General features: G+C 32.0%; 1 protein-coding gene across 1 annotated transcript in view; it reads left to right on the top strand.

The window, feature by feature from the left end:
• Window positions 1-24,446, top strand: part of olf413 (DBH like monooxygenase olf413) — a 341,496-nt gene that overhangs the window by 282,766 nt on the left and 34,284 nt on the right. The window contains exon 10 of the mRNA XM_075307787.1: window positions 6,673-6,841. Within this exon, the coding sequence (XP_075163902.1) occupies window positions 6,673-6,841 (169 nt within the window). The remainder of the gene's footprint in view (window positions 1-6,672; window positions 6,842-24,446) is intronic.

Genomic DNA, 24,446 nt, shown 5'->3' with positions numbered 1-24,446 from the left:
AGAACCTTGGACATACCCCAAACTTTTTAACTCACTCCACACTGCCTTCGATGATGTAGAAGAAAAGAAACGATTGTAGTGGGCAGCTCGTTTCTGCCTTATCATTCGTTTCGCCTTATTCCTATACTTGGAAAATATCTTCCAGTTCACATCATTAGGTATTTCCCTATATGCTCTATAAGCCAGGTCCCTCATATGTGTCGCAGCTCTTATATCGGGGTGATCGTACCAATCTGAATTATTCCTAAACCGTTTTACCTTCGTGGGAACATGTCGTTGGATCATTGAAGATATAATGCCGTTAAAACAGTGCACTTGGGCATCAGAATCATTAATACTAAAGATTGAATCTATACCAGATCTCATCAAATCGGAGAGACAATCATTTACTTTCAACGCAGAGTAATTCCTAAATTCCACAATTTGGGGAGACGTGGTATTAATTCGATAAGATATATAAATAGCTGCATGATGCGAGTTTAACGCTGGGAAAGAGAATTGACCCTTCCTTTCTACCAACCTGCCATCGTAGACCAAAAAGTAATCTATTAAGGTGCGACAATTAGTACCAGGAGAAAAATGCGTTGGCATATCGTTGTGTACAACTTCGAAGCCACATGAATTCTCAAATCCCTCAATCGGAGTGTCTCCATGCAAAATATTTATATTAAAATCACCTGCAATAATCGTATGAGTGTATCTGGAAGACAGATCCGTAACAAGATCCTCACAGTGGGAAAGACCCCCATGAGGCAGATACATAATACCAACAAGAACCTTTACTCCGTCATTCGTCATGATTTCTACAAAAATTCCCTCCGTTATACAGTCATTCGTCATTCTGTAAACTACCCGAGATTTTAAGGATTTTCGTATATACATACAAACTCCACCTCCACGAGGGAGGTGGGTATGATACCTTACTTACTTGTTTTCAAATGTCTATTCTCTTGGTTCCGAATGTCTATTCTCTTTACCCCGAATATCCAAATTAAATAATATTTAGACTTAAGCATATCTTATTATCATACCAAGCGCATAGCCAAAACAAACGAACTCATACAACAGTTTCCGAAACAACAGCCAGCAGTTTCACAGAAATTGCTCTCTTTTGATTCTCTCGCTGTGTTATGTTCAGGGCTGCCAATAAAAATTCAAGAAAAATCTTCACTTTTTTCCGAAAAAATCGTCATAATCGGCACATTAATCTTAAAAATCGTCAAAAATCGGGAACTTCAATAATATTAAAATAAAACATATGTTTTGGTTAAAAACAAAACATAAGTATTCATTTGATATAAAAATCCGAAAATTAATATACATAACTAAAGGGTGATTTGTTAAGAGCTTGATAATTTTTAAAAAAAAAAAACGCATAAAATTTGCAAAATCTCATCGGTTCTTTATTTGAAACGTTAGATTGGTCCATGAGATTTACTTTTTGAAGATAATTTCATTTAAATGTTGACCGCGGCTGCGTCTTAGGTGGTCCATTCGGAAAGTCCAATTTTGGGCAACTTTTTCGAGCATTTCGGCCGGAATAGCCCGAATTTCTTCGGAAATGTTGTCTTCCAAAGCTGGAATAGTTGCTGGCTTATTTCTGTAGACTTTAGACTTGACGTAGCCCCACAAAAAATAGTCTAAAGGCGTCAAATCGCATGATCTTGGTGGCCAACTTACCGGTCCATTTCTTGAGATGAATTGTTCTCCGAAGTTTTCCCTCAAAATGGCCATAGAATCGCGAGCTGTGTGGCATGTAGCGCCATCTTGTTGAAACCACATGTCAACCAAGTTCAGTTCTTCCATTTTTGGCAACAAAAAGTTTGTTAGCATCGAACGATAGCGATCGCCATTCACCGTAACGTTGCGTCCAACAGCATCTTTGAAAAAATACGGTCCAATGATTCCACCAGCGTACAAACCACACCAAACAGTGCATTTTTCGGGATGCATGGGCAGTTCTTGAACGGCTTCTGGTTGCTCTTCACTCCAAATGCGGCAATTTTGCTTATTTACGTAGCCATTCAACCAGAAATGAGCCTCATCGCTGAACAAAATTTGTCGATAAAAAAGCGGATTTTCTGCCACTGATTTTGGTAATAAAATTCAATGATTTGCAAGCGTTGCTCGTTAGTAAGTCTATTCATGATGAAATGTCAAAGCATACTGAGCATCTTTCTCTTTGACACCATGTCTGAAATCCCACGTGATCTGTCAAATACTAATGCATGAAAATCCTAACCTCAAAAGAATCACCCTTTATATATGTATTTAAAATTCAGTTTTTATAAAAATAGCATTAAAACAAAAAACATCTTCATGCTATGCAATCCCAAAAATAATGTAAAAATTATTTGTTCAAAAATTAGCTACTAATTCAGTAACACATTTGTACAAATTTTTTGATGATTTATCAGATAGTTTACGTATTATAATTAGTACATGTTTGTATTACGCATTCTGAGTGAGTCATAGCCGAAAAGAACTCGAGCCCCATCCAGTAACTATTTGCATATTCAAAATTTCCGCTTCTAAAACATTAAAAAACAATGAATGAATCCTAACCCCATAGTGGGTAGGGTAAAAACTTTGATCTTCAAAAAAATGTACCTACCAGAAAAAAGGCCATACTGGCCATACTGTCCTTATTTAATAACTTGCAATTTATGTATCTGACAACTCACAAATGTAGTCTCTATCCGCCTCTCTTTTGCTGAATTTTCGGGGTAAACAAATGAATTCTATTACAACTTTTTTAACAGAGCTAATATCGTCATTTTCGAAGCAAAAATCGGAAAATCGGCATTTGCTATTTTTTGATATAAAAATCGTCAAAATGCCGATAAATCGGCAAAATTGGCAGCCCTGGTTATGTTGATATGTTTCGCCAACCCTCCCGATTTCCATCTCTATGTGTTTCTCTATACTCTCTCTCTCTCTCTCTGTCGCTCTCTGAAAAAATATCACAACATTTATAAGTTTACTCGAAATTTGTATTTATGTTTACTTTCACACATATTATTTTCATGAAACATTCATGTCCCAAACATAATAGATTCTAAAATATTAACATATGTGCCCCAAAAATTTAATGCTACTTTAGGAACATTACATGTTTGCACTTAAATGTATTGTGTGTAAAAAATTCTGCCCGAAACACATTTTCTTGATATCGGAACATATGAAAAACATATTTTATAACAGTGGCAGTAATATAAGAAACTACCTGTATTCCGTGGCCTTCAAATTTAACAACTCTTCTACTTTGACGCATTTTGTTTTCATATTTTATGTACCAAGTTATTAACCGCTACCCTCACCAAAAACTTGAGCATGCCATTTAAGTCAATAAGATGCATTAGGTTCAATGAAACTTACGTTAACATATTTAAATTTATATTTTCTTAAAAAAGTCTCCTTTATTAAGTATCTATTTTAATAGGCGGTGATTTGCATAATTTATTTTTGTAATATGTGATAAGTTATCCAGATGTTACATTATATGTTAATGTCAATTGTATTTGACGTCCATGTTTTATTTAGTTGTTGTCTTTACACTAATGATTTTGGCATTGATTCCGAGTACAAATCTGTGTTTCCCACCAAAGGAGCTAACACTCTCACATATAAGAGTAAACCTTGTTTTGGTTTAACAAAGACATAAATAAATACAAGTACAAAAGAAGCGGAGATTTGAAGTAAGGATACATTTACGCTCTTTTAAAGCTCATTTAAATTTGAGTTTTGCTTACTTGATTCTATGCAACAAATTTTAATTCGTTTGTTTCGTCGTTTTTCTTCATATGCTATAAGGTTCTATAAAAACCTGATAGCGGTAATTTAATCTTCTGAATTAATGCTGTATTTCAAGTAAAAAAGTCTTTAAAATAAAGTGTTTAAAAACATCTCATATTTTTTAACGCTTTTTTGCGTTGTAGTCAAGATACAAAAGTCAACAATTTTAAAGTTGATATCATTAATTTTGAAGTCAAACTAATTTTTCTTTCATGTTAACAAATAGAAATTTTAAGTCGTATCACTTAGCTATAAGGACAAACCGATTTCAATAAAAAAGTGTATCCACTTTTGGACAAGCTATATCAGAGAAAAGCATCTTCTATGCTAAGTAAAATTGGCATTCGTATCTTAAGAACATGAAATCTTTGGCCTCAACGAAATTCCTCTTTGTTATAAACATATAATATATAATATTCCAACCATGTAGATTTTTTGAGCCATTGTGCTTCCAAATATATTATATGTTCACCTAAAAAAACATTACAATGCTTCGGTAATTTCCAAAAAAATATATGTATATGCTTCCTGCAAAATTTGTTTGGGACATATGTTAGAGAATTATATAATGTATTCAAGGCGTTGGACCATCCTCCACAGTAACAGTGAATTTGAAGCGTGGTTTGTCAAGGGGAGGCATTCTTCTCCTCATCATACCGAAAAATTACACATCATATTTCAACCAAATACAAAGAATCTACCACACCCTCAAAAAAAAATCGCTTCTCTAACATATGTTCCAGGCATATTTCGCAGGAAGCACATATATTATTGGATACTGCCGAAACATTAATATGTTTGCTTTATGTGAGCATATTATATGTTTGGAAGCATTTTGAGTCCAAAAATAGTATATGCTTGGAAGAATTGTGCTCATTCCCTCACATAATTTTCACTTCCACGAAATTTTTGAGTTCTTCGTATCTTTTTCTGTAATACAAATATGACGTTTTTTTCAAATGTCTATTCTCTTGGTTCCGAATGTCTATTCTCTTTGTTCCGAATACTCATTCTAATATTCAAATTAAATAATATTTAGACTTAAGCATATTAAATTTTTGGCCTTATCATGAAACAGTTTTCCGAAACAACATACAAGCGGTTTCACAGAAATTGCTCTCATTTCATTCTCTCACTGTGTTTTATTGATATCTTTTTATTCAACCCTCCCCGTTTCCATCTCTATTTCTTTCTCTATACTAACTCTCTCTCTGTCGCTCTCTGAATAAAGTATCACAACATATATATGTTTACTCGAAATTTGTAAATTTTTATATGTTTACATTCACACATATTATTTTTATGAAACATTCATGCCCCAAACATAATATATTCTAACATATTAACATATGTGTCCCAAACATTTTGTGTTAATTTAGAAACATTACATGTTTGCACTTAAATATATTGTGTTTAAAAATTGTGCCAGAAACACATTTTGTTTCTATCGGAACATATGAAAAACATATTTTTCTAACAGTGCAGGTATACCGATATGAAGTGAGTGAGTGAGAAAACAAATTTGTTATGTCAACCAATTTTTTCACAACCGAATCAGTTGGTCCCATCTATGTTACTATAAGAATACAATCGACAAACTTACTTGATGCAACCAACTGTTGTGTGGAACAACTATACATGAAATTGTTTGGATAACTAAAATTTGGGCACATAAGCAGTCTAATTGGCAAACACAACTAAAAAGATTCCATTCATTTGTTAAACCAACTAAATGTTTTCGCCAACCAAAGCTTGTGAAGTTAAAGAAAATATAATGAATTCATTTAATTTTTAATTTTATAATAAATTAATATATTTTTGACCAAAATCAATCGTAAATTTTAGATCAAAAAACCTCGATACAAAAAAAATTAAAAGTGTGACTTTTATCTCTGATTTGCGAAAGCTTCGAAATAAGCAGCTGTGGTCTGTTTTCCAAATTATTTTCTTGGTGGACAGCTCTCGACCATTCACAATTACACGATCAATTTTCAGCAGGACTCACACATGGGTCATGAAATATTTCTTTTGTCAGGATGGAATAAATTGATATGGTTTGAAGTAAGCAATGTATTAATAAGAACAAATATTTGGACGGTTGTACCAACTTTTGGTCCCACTACTATTGTATTGGTTTTATAAACCATCAAACAAGAGAAATTACTAACAATTAATCCACACAATTAAAATTATGCTTCTCCACTATCAATTTGTTGTCGTGCTTGAATTCCAACCAATCATTCCTCTGGGTGTGTGCAGATATCATAAAATTATGTTTTATTAGGGGAAACCACTCTAACTTCCATGAGAATTTCAAGAAAATCGGAAAAGTTTCAAAAAATTGGGCAAGGAGAATCTTTCGTCCTTCGCTCCCCTCCCCGACCAGATATCGAAAAATCAAGTACCCTATATTCATTTCATAACCTCCTCCACGTTCCCTGTAAATTTTAAGTAACTCGACGAAGTTTACAATTTTCACTGTGGATCTTTGTGTAGACGCCACACCACAATTCGAAGAACATATTGCCAACTTTTAAAAAGTAGTACAAGGTCCCCCATTGCCGGCCAAATATCAAAAATTCAGGTACCCCATACTATTTCATATCTTCCCCTCACGTCCTTTGTAAATTGAAGAAGTTTAAATCAAAGAAGTTTAATTTTTTAAAATTTAATTTAAGAAAACATCACGCAAAGGAGAGTCCCCCTCCCCGACCACATATGGAACAAATAAGTAAGGGATGCCTAGATGCCATCCCTTACTTTCCCTGAACTTTATATAATAATATATTGCAGTTTTTCAAATATTCAGTTTTTTTCAGATAATATGTCTAAACACAATTATAAGTCAAGAAATAATTTGTATCTACTGCCTTACAGGGATTCTAACCCAGTTCTCATATCAGCACCTCCGGAATTAGCTGGAATGACCTTAGAAACAAGATTACTTTCGTACGATTGGGAGAACCATTTCACGGAATTCCAAGAAGCAACCAGACGGGGATCCTTCAAACCACTTTGTTGGGGAGCGAGAAATCACGTGGTTCCGGTAAGTAAAAAATCTAATAGCACCTTGGTTGATAATTTTTCTTTGCCTTTCTAATTAAAACACTGAATTTAATATTGAATTAGGATTTTAATTGTAAATTAAAATCGGGAGATCGGTCGATATGGGGCAATACTAAAATATAGTATAGCCCACGGCACACCTCTTTATGGTCCTAAAAGAGTTCTAGATTTCACATTTCATGCCAATTGGATAAAAAAATAGAAGTAGAATCGGGAGATCGGTATATATGGGGGATATACCAAAACATGGACCAATACACGCAAGTTTCGGCACACGTATTGGTGGTCCTACAATACCTCTACATTTCCAATTTCAGGTAAATTGGATAAAACTTACCGTTTCTATAAGCCCGAGAAGTAAAATTTGGAGATTGGTCCAGGGGGCTATATCAAAACATGGACCTATACTCATCATTTTCAGCATACCTTTTTATGGTTCTAAAATACCTCTAGATTTTAAATTTCATGCAAATTGGTTAAAAACTACTGTTCCTATAAGCCCATGAAATAAAATCCGGAGATAGGTCTATATGGGGGCTATACCAAAACATGGACCGGTACTCACCATTTTTGGAACACCTCTTTGTGGTCCTTAAATACCTCTAGATTTCAATTTTATGCAAATCGGATAAAAACTACAGATTCTATAAGCCCACGGAATAATATCGGTCTATATCTTCGGCACACCTACTTTGGTTCTAAAATACCTTTAGATTTTTAATTTCAGGCAAATCGGATTGAAAATAAGGTTTCTAGAAGCCCAAGAAATAAAATCGGGAGATCGGTCTATATGAGGGCGACACACCTATTTTTGGCCCTAGAATATCTCTAGATTTCAAATGTCAGGCAAATTGGATAAGAACTACGGTTTCTAGAAGCTGAAGAAGTAAAATCGGGAGATCGGTCTATATGGGGGCTATACCAAAATATGGACCGATACACCGCATTTTCGACACACCTATTTGTGGTCCTAGAGTATCTCTTGACTTCAAATTTCAGGCAAATTAGATAGAAAATACAGTTTCTAGACGTGCAAGAGTAAGATCTGAAGATCGGTTTATTGAGGGCTATACCAAAACATGGACCGATAGGCACCATTTTCGGCACACCCATTTGCATTACTAAAGTACCTCTAGATTTCCAATTTCAGTCAAATCGAATAGAAAATACGGTTTCTAGAAACCCAAGACCCCAATCGGGTGGTCGGTTTATATGGGGACTATACCAAAACCTGGACCGATACATCTTCGAACTTGACCTGCCTGCAAACAAAGGACGAATCTGTGCCAAATTTCAGGACGATAGCTCAATTATTGAAGACTGTAGCGTGATTACAACAGACGGACATGGTTATATCGTTTTAGAATTTCTCACTGATCAAGAATATATGTTATATACTTTGTATAGTCGGAAATCGATACTTCGATGTGTTACAAACGGAATGACAAACTTATTATACCCCCATCACCATTCTATGGTGGTAGGTATAAAAATTGTTATTTTTATACTAATAGGTAATTTATGTTAACTATTCCATGGTAATTTTTTCAACCATGAAAAGCTGTTTCACAACTCAGCAATCAGCGAAGGTAGAAAAAAGAGAGCGGTGGTAGGAGAGACAATCGTGTAACTACACCGAAAAAAAGTTTACTATTTTTTATGAAAAATGAACTAACCCATAGTAAGAATGACCATGATTTGGTGCCAAACATTTTTATACCCTGTGCCACTTCTTATAAATAAGTTCATGTCTTGCATCGTATTTTAGTTCATTATTAGTATGCTGTGGGAAGAATATACTTAAACTCATTCAAAATATTCCTGCTATCCGGAAAAATGAACAATTAAAAAATTGGTTTGAAATAAACTGTTTGTCAGTATAATTTTCAAAAAAGTAGAGAAATTGAGGAATCAAAAGTACAACAAGCCTGTATACAACTAAGAAATTTTTCGTACAAAACAAGTCAATTTTCTATAACCACCAGTATTTGATTTCAAAAAATTATTATATTACACAAAACTATGGCTTATTATATACAATAAAGGAAATATTTTTATTCGTACGTTGGATGCAGTTACTTGTCGGTAGTCAGTAATTGCTTCTTCAAAAGAGTAATATTCTATGTTATTAGGACTAAACTAATTCATTTAAATTTCCATGTTTTCTATCCATATGAAAGATATATGTGGCATAAGTTGCTATATTCATTGAATTGTTGTTCAATTTCATCGATTTTGGCTAACTTTTGTTGGGCGGATTTGTCTTATAAGCATCTGAAATTGCAAAGTTATACAAAATATAAGAAAAATATTATCAAATTCTATCGTTCATATTGATTTTTAACTTACGGTTTTCAAGAGTATTTCCTAGAGCCAATAATGATATCAGCTTAGTTAGCATTAAACAGCAAGAATATTCCAAAAAACTACCTGCAAGTGAAAATAATTATTTTTAATAAATTGAAATTTTGGTTTTATTAAAAACGGACAAAAAAAAAACTTACCACATTGAAAAATCCATCCAGTAGGTACATTATTGGAATCATATCCATGGACTAATCCTTCCCATTTCGTAGTTAGTGAACTAAAAAACATTTACTGTAATTTTTCTAAGTTTTCCTTTAGCTAAGTTAATTTTCGTTGTGGTTACGAAAAATGAACTATATTACAGTACATTTGTTGAACTATGTGAAAGTTAAAATGGTCCTTAGATTTACAAGACACTTTTTTTCTGTGTAACTACTGACCTTCTTACTTCTTAGGCTACAAAAATGACTTGCGGAAAAAAGGGGTTTTTATTACATTGGAAACTGTAGATGAGATATGTGTAATTCATGTAAAGGATAGAAACACATCACTCACACTTATACCAATTTATATGAGACCTGCAGTTTGGGGAAATATATATGAAAATATAAAAAGTATACTCACGAAAAGTAGATTTGTAAATCCAATAATTATTGGGGATCTTAATATACTGATAGGAAACTTGCAGGTACACATAGAGGATGAGATAAAGCATGAATTTATGTCTGGATTAGAAGAAAGAAAGTCTAAAGGTAGGCAGTTATAAACAGCAGAGGTATAAAGTTTCTAGATCTGTGCTACGATTTCGGATTGGTGATAGCCAATGGCATGACTCTTCTATTATCTTGAAATATTGGGCAACTTCCAAGAAAATGATACATGGTGTCGCTCTCATTCACATTACAGAGACTGCATAATTTGCTCTCGTTTGAAGCGCCAAAACGGTTACTGCGCAAATTTATGAGCCCGGCTCTTGTTTGAATAAAATTGTGATGCAGTCTTGAGAAAAATTTCCATTGATATAAAGTTCTGCTCTCAAATGGTTTAAATATTTGTAGTGTCTTGATTGACTCATTTCTTTTCATTGTAGATTGTATGAAAGTATGCGCACTTTTGTTCTATAGAGTAATTCTTTCCCGGCCATTGTATATTGAGATGTGCAGCTTGCATTTTTAATTCCTTTACCCTATTTGTAGTAGCAATGTCATTAGCATATGTGCTAGTCTATTCGAGTTGTATAAACATATAGTTCATTCAATATACTTTAGATGAAGGCGTAGCGAAAATAGATGTGCTGCTTCAATGTTTGTTTCCAGCATAAGTATATAGTTCGGCGTGTGGCTAGGCAAATACAATATCTTATTGAGGAAATAAATTTGAAAAGAATCCTCCTCTTTGAAGTTTCCGAATCCCCAGCCCTAAGCATCATAATTTTGAATTGATCTACATACAACCGTGTACACTTTCCATTTATTTGCCAGTGATATTTCTCTCTTGCTTAAAAAGTTCTTCCAGGTAGAGTTTATTGCACTGTTTGCCTGTAGCGTTCTATTTCAACGTGTGATGTTAACCCCATTTTTGGTGTTAGAAGTACACCCAGATATTTATATTGATTTGTAATTTTGAGTTCGTTTCCTTCATAAAACCATTTTTCTTGTCACCGGATTCTTCTTCCATTTCTGAACACCATTATTTCCTTACTTACTAATGTTCACTTCCACATGTCGCAATAAATTTCCAGGTTTCTAATCATATTGTGTAATATTATATCATCTTCTGCCAAAATTACAATGTCGTCCGCATATAGTACACTGAAAAACCAGTGAACCCTTTTCCATTGCAAAATGAACTAAACTGTAGTAATATTTACCATGATTTAGCCCTTAAGATTTTTTTCAACTTGTCTAGTTTATAATTCTCTTAAATTTTAGTTCATCTATAACATTGTATTTTAGTTCATTTTTACAACACCATAATCGTTTTATGAATTTATGTTTTATACTAATTAAAACCAAATTGATAACGAAAATAAATTCAAGTTTGGTTCACTTTTTCGCTCACGATGAAAATTATAGCGTCTTGAAATCAGCCGTAGTCAAAATGACGAAGGCTGACGTTAATGTACAAAAAATAAGGATGACTGTCGAGGGTTAAAAGAAAGTTAAAGAATCCTTACCAATTCACTATTAAATTACAGGCAAAGGAGTACTGGCAAAGGAGTACAAATATTTGTTTTTACATTAAAAATATTACATTGGCTTCCAAAAAATTTGATTAAAGAAATACTAAAACAAGGTATTAAAAACCAGTAATTTTGATGATAAAAAGGTCACAAAAACGTAAATATTCTAGTTGAAATAAAGCCAATTTTTAAAAGAAAACTTACCAATTCTCTATTTTTTAAATTTGTTCGAATCCATCTGGAGTTGCTCTGAAATTAAATATTGTTTTTACAAATAATAATATACATAAAAAATATTCTTTTTAAAAGAAAGTCATATTAAACTTAACTTACTTACCAATTTATGAATTAACTATACGCTGAGATATAACAAAAATTTTCCAAATTCATCTGGAATTGAATATTAATTTTTTACATAGAATAATAAAAAAATCAATACACTTTCAATTTCAACATATCTTCCTAAATATTCTTAATAACTTTTTTCTAAACTACCGATAAAATATTAATAACTTTCATTTAAAAGGTTTAATAAACAAACGCCAATATATGTCTCAAAAATCCAAAATATTCCATGCCTTTATATTCCCTTGTTTCATACCTACTTAAAAGATGCAACAAACCCACGCCAACGCCAACTATACAACTGAAGCATGCCAAACAAAACCAAGCAAAGCCAAAACATCCCTACAACAACAAAAACACATGTGCCTTTATTGTAAACAACACCTCATACAGCCAAATAAACCATCCGCGAATAACAAACACACACACACAAACCACTAAATGAATAAAAATAAAAACAACCCCACGCTCATGTATACACAACAAAACTCAAGTAACATCATCTTTACATTAATCACATTCCACTATGACGATAAAGATCTCTGTACTATGCATTAGTTCATCGCATCTGCTGACAATTTACTCTAAGAATAATATTCGTAAAGGCACACCAGTTTATGGACGATGAAACGTTTAACTTACAATTTGCAAAATTTTCATGAAATGTTATCTACCATTTTTGACGAAAATAAATTTAATTACATGTGAACTAAAAATATTTCATTGGGTAATTTTTTACCAACAATTATTAACTATAGGAATTGTCAGTAAGAAATTGCTATCCACTTTCAAGTTCATTTTTCGTAAAAAAATATTTTCTCATACAAAAAAATCGTATAGTAAATTGCACTTATTATTTACAAAATACTTTACATTTCACAAGTAGTTTTATAGCATGACAAACGAATTTTTAACTACCAGTTAAGAAATTTTTTAAGGAAATTTCCATCGTATTTTGTAGGCCATGAACTAAACGATTGCTACTTAGAATTTGTAAAATTTCCTTTCGAGTAGTTAATTTTCGTTGAAGATACGAAAAATGAACTAAAATTCTGGAAAATTCTTGTAATAAGTTATTGTAAAAATCTTCTTAAATTTGCGAGACACTTTTTTTCTGTGTAGTACCCGAATATTCTTTTGTCCAATTTGGATTCCTCCCCCATTGGAGAATCTGTAAATGATATTTGTGCAGTTAATCAGGAGCTGCTGAAATTCATACTTAGCTTTCATATAGACGAAAAACGTGCTCTGACCACTTTCCAATACTTTAGACGGTATAAATAAATACAATCAGAACGGTAGAGAACAAACCAAATTTTTTACCAAAGCTTAAATGGAATTCTAAAAATATATCGAAATACCATAACAATATCACTTCATTGTTACAGACTAAAAAACAAATCATGCGATCATTCACTTTTGGAGACATCACAAATATAATAAAAGAAGCCCATACACAGAAAAAAAGTGTCTTGTAAATTTAAGGACCATTTAAACTTTCACATAATTCAACAAATTTACTGTAATATAGTTCATTTTTCGTAACCACAACGAAAATTAACTTAGCTAAAGGAAAACTTACAAAAATTCAGTAAATGTTTTTTAGTTCCCTAACTACGAAATGGGAAGGATTTTTCCTTAAATAAATTTCCAACACAGTAGTTAATGCATCGTTGATTCTATTATAAAAATACATGGGCAATATAAAAATCTTACTTCGAAATGTGGACAATTTACTAAGAAAAAATTTTGTATGGAAAAAAAATGTTTGTAGTAAAAATTAACTTAACGACATTACCGATTCGTATGATGGCTACCTACAGATTATTTCCCTTTTTATTATAAAGTGAAGTGTTTTTCCTCACATTGAAAATTTTAGATAAAGTAGAATAAAAAGTAGTTAATATGATCCTCGCCGGATGTATATCATTTTTTATAGATTCCTCATAAATTTGGTATATATTTTACCTTAACTTATAGATAGAATTCCAAACAATCAAAAAACGTGGTATTGGAAAATGAAGTGAGAAATCATTGCATCATGTGAGGGAGTTTTTAGAGACATTTTGTGTATATCTCGTATGATTGTTTGTGTTTGTTATTGCGTCATTTATGCTGTTGTTGGTTGTTTTGATTCTAGAGACAAAGGATTTTTCATTGTCTGTTGTTGGTATCTTTTGTGGGGAGAGTTGTTTTCTTGGAATAGCGAGATCTGAAAGGGATCGTGTGTGTGTGTGTGTGGAGTTGTTTTTCTTTACGGCAGGTATGTATCCTTTATGACTATTTGTGTCTTTGAGTTTTATTGCTGCATTCAGTTCTGTTGATGTATTTATGAAGTGCACGTGTGGATTTAATTTTGCAAAATTGTACGAGCGGTATACCGAAAGAATTTTCTTCGTAAAAAGAACGAAAAATTTCGTTAAAAGTACGAAATTTATCATTGTTTTACAACCAAAGAAACTTTTCATTAAAAGTACGAAATATTTCGTACTTTTAACGAAGAAAAGTTCTTCTAAAATTTTCGTAGTTTGTAAGAAAAAAATTCGTACTTTTTATGAAGAATTTTCGTACTTTTTATGAAGAATCTTCGTACTTTTTATGAAACAATTTCGTTCTTTTTATGAAAATGTTTCGTACTTTCTATGAAAAACTTTCGTACTTTTTTTTGAAAAATGTTCGAACTTTTAGAAAAAAATGTTATAGTCGAAAGTGCATTTGGTTGTAGTTACAAGTGTGAAAAATTACATCACTACTTTACATCTTAAGTTTTTGAATAAATTTTAGTTTTATTGCTTCAATTTTATTCATAGCGCTCTATCACCCAAATGAGAAGTAGCATAGACATGCATAAAAAAATAGTATAAAGGAATACGCTCAAGCACATTATAAAAGACAATTTTATGTCGCGAACGGAAATTTTACAACTTCAATGAAACTTCTTCGTTATTTCAAAGAAAATGTTTCGTACTTTTTATGAAGAAATTTTAACGCAGAATGTTTCGTAGAATATTCGTAAAAACTTCTTCACAAAATTCATGAAATTTGAAGAAAGTTTCGTTAAAAGTACGAACTTTTTAGGAAGAAAAGTTAATGTAGAATATTTCGTAGAAGTTTCGTATATTCGTAAAATGTTCTTCGTAAAATTTACGAAAACGAATGAAAATTTCGTTATTTTAATGAAGAATTCACGAAGAATAGTTAATGAAGAATTCTTCGTAAAATTAACGAAGAGAATTCTTTCGGTGTATTGGTGTTTATTAATGAAAATACATTTATTTCGAAACATTTTAGAAACTGAGAAGTGAATGATGTGATGTTAGAGAAATCACAAACGTTTTTTTATTGATAAAAACAAATAACAGATTAAGGAACTGTATATTTCTGTAGTTTAAAATTATTGCGGATTTTTAATTGATTTATGCGCTTTACAGACTATCAGTTATTCCGGACGACAGTGCTCGTTTCGAACATATCCCATATATTGTGCACATTATAAGTTAAGTCCGAAGGCATAATCGATACTGCTGCATGTTTATGGGATCGATAACACATTTACCGATTATTTAGTCATCGCCGACAAGTCGTATCGATCCGACACATTGTAAGATTCTTTACAAACACCGACATTCCGTCCGGAATAACTGATAGTCTGTAAAGCGCATTACATAGAAAATATACAACATGAGTGATAATGGGATGATCTATATTTATTCTACATCTGGATCACAGGTTGGAGATGCAACCATTTTTTTGAATCTATATTTTTTATGGTACAGCAATTCCTACAGGTGAGTACTAAGTTCGAGTTTAGCCGCTAAATCAAATAAATCACTAAGAAAAGTATAACATTGTACGTCTTCGATACAAATTTAAATTTAACTTGATGGAGAATAGCCCACACCAAATTTTTTATAAAGATTATTTTTTATAATGGATTATTAAAGAAAACTTATCATGAAAATTGCGATTTTAGCCTCTAAATTCGAACTTAATATCCACCTTAAATACTAAATGCTATACGGACAAGTGGAAATTATGGCTAATTTTATAATATTTTTTATTTCAAATATATTATGAAAATAATTTCAAAAATGTCCCATTAGCCAATGGATATGATTCGAATAATGTACCTACTGGATGGATTTTTCAATGTGGTAAGTTTTTCTATAAACGGTATTTTGTCCGTGTATAATAAAACCAAAATTGCAATTTATTAAAAATAATTATTTTCACTTTCAGGTGGACAGGTCTTGTTATGGTAATTTTTTGGAATATTCTTACGTTTTAATGCTAACTAAGCTGATATCCTTATTGGCTCTAGGAAATACTCTTGAAACCCGTAAGATAAAAATCAATATGAATGATAGAATTTGATAATATTTTTCTTATATTTTGTATAACTTTGCAATTACAGATGTTTATAAGACAAACCCGCCCAACAAAAGTTAGCCAAAATCGATGAAATTGGACAACAATTCAATGAATATAGCAACTTATGCCACATATATCTTTTATATGGATAGAAAACATGGAAATTTAAATTAATTAGTTTAGTACCGACAATTAACTGCATCCAACGTTCGAATAAAAATATTTCCTTTATTGTATATCATAAGCCATAGTTTTGTGTAACATAATAATAATTTTTTGAAATAAAGTACTGGTGGTTATTGAAAATTGACTTGTTTTCTACGAAAAATTTGTTAGTTGTATACAGGCTTGTTGTACCTTTGATTCCTCAATTTCTCTACTTTTTTGAAAATTATACTGACAAACAGTTTATTTCAAACCAATTTCTTAATACAGGTTTCCCAAAAAATTGTTCATTTTTCCGGATAGCAGGAATATTTTGAATGAGTTTAAGTATATTCTTCCCACAGCATAGTAATAATGAACTAAAATACGATGCAATGCATGAACTAATTTATAAGAAAATCATGAACTTATCTAGATGAAAAAAATCTTAGGCGCCAAAGTCATTCTTACTATGGGTTAGTTCATTTTTCATGAAAAATAGTAAACTTTTTTTTCGGTGTAGTAAGATATATGTAAATGTACACCAATACACACCAAAACAAAAATGGTTTAATTTATCCTGTCATAAAGCTCGATAAAAAGTTCAAGCGGCACTGCAGAAATATAGAATATGGGCCTGTGAAGAAAACAGGCTTCATTATTATCTATTAGAAGAAATTATGAACACATTTAATGTGGGGTACGATTCCGGATGTATTGACGAGTCTTTACTTAGAAGCATAATTTTCCCAATTTTTAAGAAAGGTGACAGGACATTACCATGTAATTACAGGGGTATTGCGTTCATGGATTGTGTCGTAGAGATTATGATGGGTATACTCAATGGGAGATTGACATCATGGATGGAGAAGAATAACATCTTAAATGAATATCAAGCTGGCTTCCGAAAGGACTACAGCACATTCGATAATATATATAATTTGTCCTCAATCGTTCATCTGAATTTGGCCCGGGAAAAGAAAACTTATGAATTTTTGTAGATTTTAAGGCTGCGTTCGACAATATATCGAGAAAAGCGCTAGTCTACAAGTTACATATGTTAGGCGTATCTACGAAAGCTTTTCGATTTATTGAAAACTTATGCAATAATACGATTTCGGCAGTCTGGACTGGAAACTAACTTTCAGATTATTTCAATACGTCCTCTGTCCCCGCTCTTATTCGCGCTATATCTAAATGACTTGCACGATGTTAAAGTGTAACAATAGACCAATTAAATATCAGATTGCTGCTTTACGCCGATGACATAGTAATACTAGCCGATGAACCAGAAGTACTGCAAAGAATGGTACACAATTAATGTAAGCTCTGGTCGGTAGATGTAAATCTAACCAAATCAAAAATAATGGTGTTCAGAAGAGGTGGTCGACTAATTAGAGACGAACACTGGACGTTCCTATCGAGCGCGGTAACAATAACGTCAGAAAATAATTATTTAGGCGTAACTTTAACACCCGCCATGAGCTTCACCAAACATGTGGAAAAACGGAATAAAGCTGCCAAAAATAGTATAAACTGCACGTGGAATGATTTCCTTAGTAAACGTTAAGTCTCTCCTGCAGAAAAGTGGAACCTCTTCTTAGCTGACAGCAGATCAATACAGACATTCGCGGCGCAAGTGTGGGGTGGCAAACACTTTGAAGAAGTCGACAAATTGCAGATATTCTTCATCAAGAGAATACTAAATCTGCCAGATTGCATGCCAACGTACGCTATAATGCTAGAAACAGTTCTCGAAAGCGGCCATATTTTCACACTAAAACTGCATCTACGATACTTATTTAACACTCTCTTTGTATTCCAGCAAAAAAAGCGTCGCCAAAAAGTAACGAAAATGTTCTTTTTGGATCCGGAAGTGGTGCAAAATTGACGCAGAAGCGATGAATTTAACATGGGCATGTCATAGGACGGATGTCCTCCATTTCAACAGCCATTTCACTGAATTTGCTCCACTTCTTTAGTTGTGATCCGAATTCAATGTTTTGGATGTAAATTAAAAAAAAATTCTGTGATATTTTGTCAAATAAATAATTTTTTATCATTTTTAATGGATTCTAACGTTTGTCGGAAACGTTTGACCTCAAATATTTTCAAAAATGCACAATTTTTTTAGATTGGATTTAGCATTTTTTCGACAAAATTTAAATGATTTGTAACATTTTATGAATTCTTACTCTATTTTTAACCTATTTGAAACAAAAAAAATTAAAATTACCCATTAAAAGTATGAAAACCCAAGTTATAAAAAATTGAACTAAAAGAACTTCCTGTGTAGTTAAAATAAAGAACATCATTGGGAGTGCATCTTCTCGAAGTACTTTTAAAGTTGTGCCTTTGGAAGAACTTCCAAAATTTTTTTGGTGGGATATCAAGAAACTCGATTACCGCTTTTACTATCAAAGAAAATATTAAACAAAAGAATATTCTGGGCAAAGGACCTAAACGACATGGGAACAAATTCTAATATCGAGTGGACAACAAATAATTTGAACTGGTCGATTTGGAAAGAAAACGAAAACATGCTGCTACAAGAGCTAAGATTAAAGAACAATTGGTACGTATTAAGAAAACAGAACACCGGAAGAATATATAGAAATTTGGACGCACCGCAGGGAACGAATTATTTGAGCATAACAAATACAGTCGAGCACATACGATTAATAATGAAAATCAGAACATACTGAAAAAACAGTGAACCCTTTTCTATTGCAAAATTAACTAAACTGTAGTAAAATTATCCATGATCTAGCCCTTAAAATTTTTTTCTACTTGTCTAGTTTATAATTCTCTTACATTTTAGTTCATCTATGGCATTGTATTTTGTTTCAATTTTACAAAACCATTAGATTTATATACCCCTCCCAAGTTAAAAAGTCAGTATTATTTTGGTTAAATTGATTATTTTTTGGGAATAAAATTTGGTTAACAGTCTCTTTAAAATGTCGACGACTAAACTATTTTTATATCAATCGTTTAACAGTACAGAGAAATTAAATAATTAAATGAACAACGAACCGTTGTACTATTACGAACATTTTCATACATTAAAAGTAAACTTTCTTTAAGCAAAAGTATTTTATTATAAAAACTTAGGATGGAAGCTCTTAATACAATGGTTTTTGTGAATAACAATTACGGCCACATGTAATAAGAAAGTAATTTATTTTAACTCGCTGTTTGGACATTTTGACTTATCATTAGTTTTTTATTCATCGTAAGTATATTTTTCACATATCCTGCTGATATGTGATGATATGTGATATAATGAAAATTGTTAAAAATTAAGATGTAACATAATAAAATATAACTTTTTTAAGGTCTTTATATTAGCTTGTAACTTACCATATTTGGGGGCATTTTATCAAATGGTGTAAGGAATACAAACTTTCTTAGATAAACGTACCTGAAACAATTTAAGAAATAATTAAGTAATATATTAACTCATAAAAATGTGTTGTTATCGATGTGAAGGACATAATAAAATAAATATTCTTGTTAAAAGAAATCCAAAGTTTTAATATAAAACTTACCGATTCTCCTTTAAGTTGTACGCTGAGGGGAAATATAAAAAGTTATCCAAATTCATTTGGGTTTCTCTGAAATTAAATATTTATTTTTTACATTAAATAAAAACATTAAATTGGATTCCAAAAAATCTTATTAAAGAAATAACAATATGCACTAAATATTCTGGTTAAAAGAATGTTAAAGAAAGCTTACCAATTCATAAAAATGTTTCCAAAAAAATGTTTCCAAAAAAAATAAAAATGTTAAATATTTGTTTTGTACATTAAAAATATTAAATTGGATTCCAAAAATATTTGATTAAAGCAATACTAAAATTAGGTATTAAAAACCTGTAATTTTGATAATAAAAAGGTCATAAAAACGTAAACATTCTATTGAAAAGAAAGCCAATTTTTAAAAGAAAACTTTCCACTTCTCTATTAAACAATAACACACGCTGAGGAGAAATATAAAAATTTGCCCTAATCCACCTGGGGTTGCTCTGCAATTAAATATTTTTTTACAAGAAAGAAAAACATTAAACTGGTAAAAAAAAAACATAATTAGCAAATAATAATATACGTAAAAAATATTCTTTTTAAAAGAAAACTACATTTTAAAACGAATATTTACCAATTTATGATTAAACTATACGCTGATGTGTAGCAAAAATTTTTCCAAATTCATCTGGAGTTACTCTGAAATTGAATATTTATTTTTTACATTGAATGATAAAAATTAAATTAGATAAAACAATATCAACATACTTTCCATTTCACCATTTTTTTGCTAAATATTTAACATTCTTAATAACTTTTTTCTAAGCTACCGATCATCACTTCGCCATCGTACATCTCATCGCTAAAATATTAATAACTATCATTTAAAAGGTTTAATAAACAAACACCAACAATATGTCTCAAAAAACCAAAATATTCCATACCTTTATATTCCCTTGTTACATACCTGCTAAAAAGATGCAACAGCCAATGCCAACGCCAACTATACAACTGAAGCATGCCAAACAAAACCAAAACATTCCTGCATCAACAAAAACACACGCGCCTTCATTGCACCCTCAAAAAAAAAACGCCTCTCTAACATATGTTCCAAACATATTTTGCAGGAAGCACATATATTATTGGATACTGCCGAAACATTAATATGTTTGTTTTATGTGAACATATAATATGTTTGGAAGCATTTTGAGCCCAAAAATATTATATGCTTGGAAGATTTTTCCCCAAAGAAGATTGTGTTCATTCCCTAACATAATTTTCACTTCCACGAAATTTTTTAGTTCTTGACACCTTTTTCTGTAATACAAATAATGTTGAAGAAATTATTCAATTTTATAATTTTTTTAAATTTTACCTTTCGCCTGGACGGAGAATCGAACCGAGGACCATACAGTTTGTAAGCCAACACACTACCACTGAGCTACGTAGTTGTTATAGTCACCAGTAGACAATTATCGTTATAAGTTACATTTATATAGCATAGTTTGCAGCGCCCACGAGCCCATGCAAACATAACATTATTTAACAGAAACATACATGTGTTGGCAACGTGGAGCAGTGGTTAGCATGTCTGCCGTACATGCAAAGGGTCGTGGGTTCAATCCCTGCTCCGACCAAACACCTTTTTTTTTTTAATTTACACATTTATATTTATACTATATTAAATTTTTATAATAAAACTTCGAAATGTGGATTATTAAAGATTTACAGTCAGAAACAGTGCTTGATATAAACGAAATGGACTGAGCTTTTGGCTAAGATATTATTTTTTTATTGCAAAAATAACACTTTTGTAATAAAAAACTGGTTTTGGTATAAAAGTTTGAAATTTTGGAAGGAATTCAAAAACTCTAACAAAGGAAGAACGTGGGGTCGAGTATAAACATACATAAATAATTTTATAATATACACAAATTAAATAATAATTAGGCTTAAATTAAATAATATTTAGACTTAAGCATATACAATTTTTGGCCTTATCATAAAGCAGTTTCCGAAACAACATATAAGCGGTTTCACAGAAATTGCTCTCTTTTGATTCTCTCGCTGTGTTAATTTGATATCTTTCGTCGACCCTCCCGGTTTTTATCTCTATTTCTTTCTCTATACTCTCTCTCTGTCGCTCTCTGAATAAAATATCACAACATATATATGTTTACTCGAAATTTGTAAATGTATATATGTTTACATTCACACATATAATTTTTATGAAACATGCATGCCCCAAACATAATATATTCTAACATATTAACATATGTGTTCCAAACATTTAGTGTTAGTTTGAGAACATTACATGTTTGCACTTAAATATATGGTGTTTAAAAATTGTGCCCGAAACACATTTTGTTTATATCGAAACATATGAAACACATATTTTTCTAACAGTGTGAAAACAACACCTCATCCAGACAAATAAACCATTCGCGAATAACAAACACATACACACAAACCACTGAAAGAACAAAAATAAAAACAACCCCACGCTCAGATATACACAACATCTCCATCACTCGCTACCATTTCTCATTATTGCATTGCATGCTCTCACTCTCAAGCAAAATTCAAGTAACATCATCTTTACATTAAACATATAAAAGTTGTGGCAGTGAGTAAGACACCAATTACCATGCGATCTTTTACATTGATACAAATGCGAGAATAAAAACACCACTAGTATATAACAATGTTCGTATGCAGTATCTTGCAATAAACAAAAAACGAGTGTGGCACTTACGTGTGATTGTATTCAAAACCAACAATTACCAGCAGTTCGCATAAGAGAATACCAAACTGCTGAGATATGGGTAACCCATAGACCTTATAATACATAGATGATCCACTATTCTCTTTAAAAAACGTGTGTCAGTTCCAAAAATTAATTTTCTGACATTTCGTTTTGATTTTTTCGTAAAGAGTCAGTCCCAAACATTAATTTTCGTGCATTTGCTTTTGTGTTGTTCGTAAAGAGCAATGCTGCTCAAAATTAAATTTCGTATTTTCGCGGTTTTGGTCACAATTTTTTATTCAAATATGAACTTTTAATATATTAATTTATTTATAAATCCTCTGGTGCATCATAAACGGTCTAATTTTGTGTAAAATTGGCAAACTACAAAAAGGAAAACGAAAGAGATTGTAAGCGTGCTCTTATTTTTCTCGTTTATTCCTAATCTTCGGAACTTTCAAACATAGTTTGACACCCAGGTCTATGGGGTAACCAATTTGTGTGATTGCTTTACTACAGTGTTTTCGAGAGACCAACATACATACTAACACCGACAGTCGTCGGTTGCATTGGATCCCTTCAGTTTTTTTGGTGACAACTGACCCCTTTTTCCAAGCAGTTGGAATTTTATACTGGTCATGAGACTGGTTATATTTAGCCAATTGGTAGCCACTTCATGCAATTGTCTTTAGAACACAATGAACCCATCCCCTAACCGGTTCAAATGTCTCTATCATGGGGTTAATTCACACTTTTCTGGCCCTTTTGCTTCTATAACAGGGACAGTTCTATTTATAGATATGTTTCTTCAGTTATATTTTCCCTACATTTGTTCATTTCCTACCAATATCACTAACATTTAAATGACGTTTCGACGCTATGTGTTCAATGGCGTTGTGTGTTAAGGCGTTCTGTTATGGTGCCAGTAAACTCAGGTTCAAAACCTGGTCGGAGCGAAAAAGTTTTCCAATTTGTAAATAGAAGATAATAAGAAAATAAAAAGAAAGCATTGATAAAAATAAAAAGTAAAATTGGTGTAAAAAACTGTTTTTTTAAGAACTGTCTCTCTAACATGTCTATTTGAACCGGTTAATTGATGGCTTGAAAACAACCGACCAAAGGATTGGTTTGTAGGTATCTATGTAGGGGTCAATTGACCCTTCCTATGACAACTCCATGTTAATTTCACCGGTCACCTAACCGGTTAAAGGACCTGTACCGGTTATAAAGGACAGGTGAAACGACCGGCTTGGGACCTGTTGCCGACAAATATCTGCATTACTATTTTCTTTATTCATCACTATACCATTGAAAACAAATTTTAGTAGTTTATTTGAATTATTGAGTTTAACGTCAGTTGGAAAAATATCAAATTTTGAAGTTAATTTTACAAAATAAATAAAAATGAAGATTTACTCTCAAGGATAGTTTACTTATTCAACATTCTTCAAAATTAATAACATTGAAATGTTTCGTACGCCTCCCGTTGAGACTAGTAAAGAAAGGCCGTCAACTGAAAATCATGGCGAACTCAATATCGATAAAACGCCAGAAAACTCAAGACAATCTCTAGTTGGGATGAAGGATGGAAACAAATTGTACTCATGTGAGATTTGTGAGGAGGAAGACAACGAAGACATGGTACAATGTGACAAATGGTATCACTTCAAATGTGTTGGAGTAACCCCTCCCATTGAAAATCACGATTGGGAATGTGCCAAATGTTTAAAGATACCTGTAAATGCATCACACGTAGGAAAGCAAAGACCAGAATCAATTCGTTCGGCAGTATCGTCAAAACAACGCATTATAAATCTAGAATTACAGCGCCTTAAGGAGGAAAAAGCTATGGAGACCCATTTTTTAATAGAAAATATGAAATACTGGCGTCTGAAAACGAAGGTGGAAGTGTCCGTAGCGAGGCAATTTCTCGTACAAAGCAGTGGCTCGAAAAAATTGAAAA

The sequence above is a fragment of the Haematobia irritans genome, chromosome 4 (assembly GCF_050003625.1).
Source record: "Haematobia irritans isolate KBUSLIRL chromosome 4, ASM5000362v1, whole genome shotgun sequence".
Taxonomy (NCBI): domain Eukaryota; kingdom Metazoa; phylum Arthropoda; class Insecta; order Diptera; family Muscidae; genus Haematobia; species Haematobia irritans.
The sequence above is the reverse complement of the archived record's forward strand: the minus strand, read 5'-3'. Positions and strand labels throughout refer to the sequence as shown.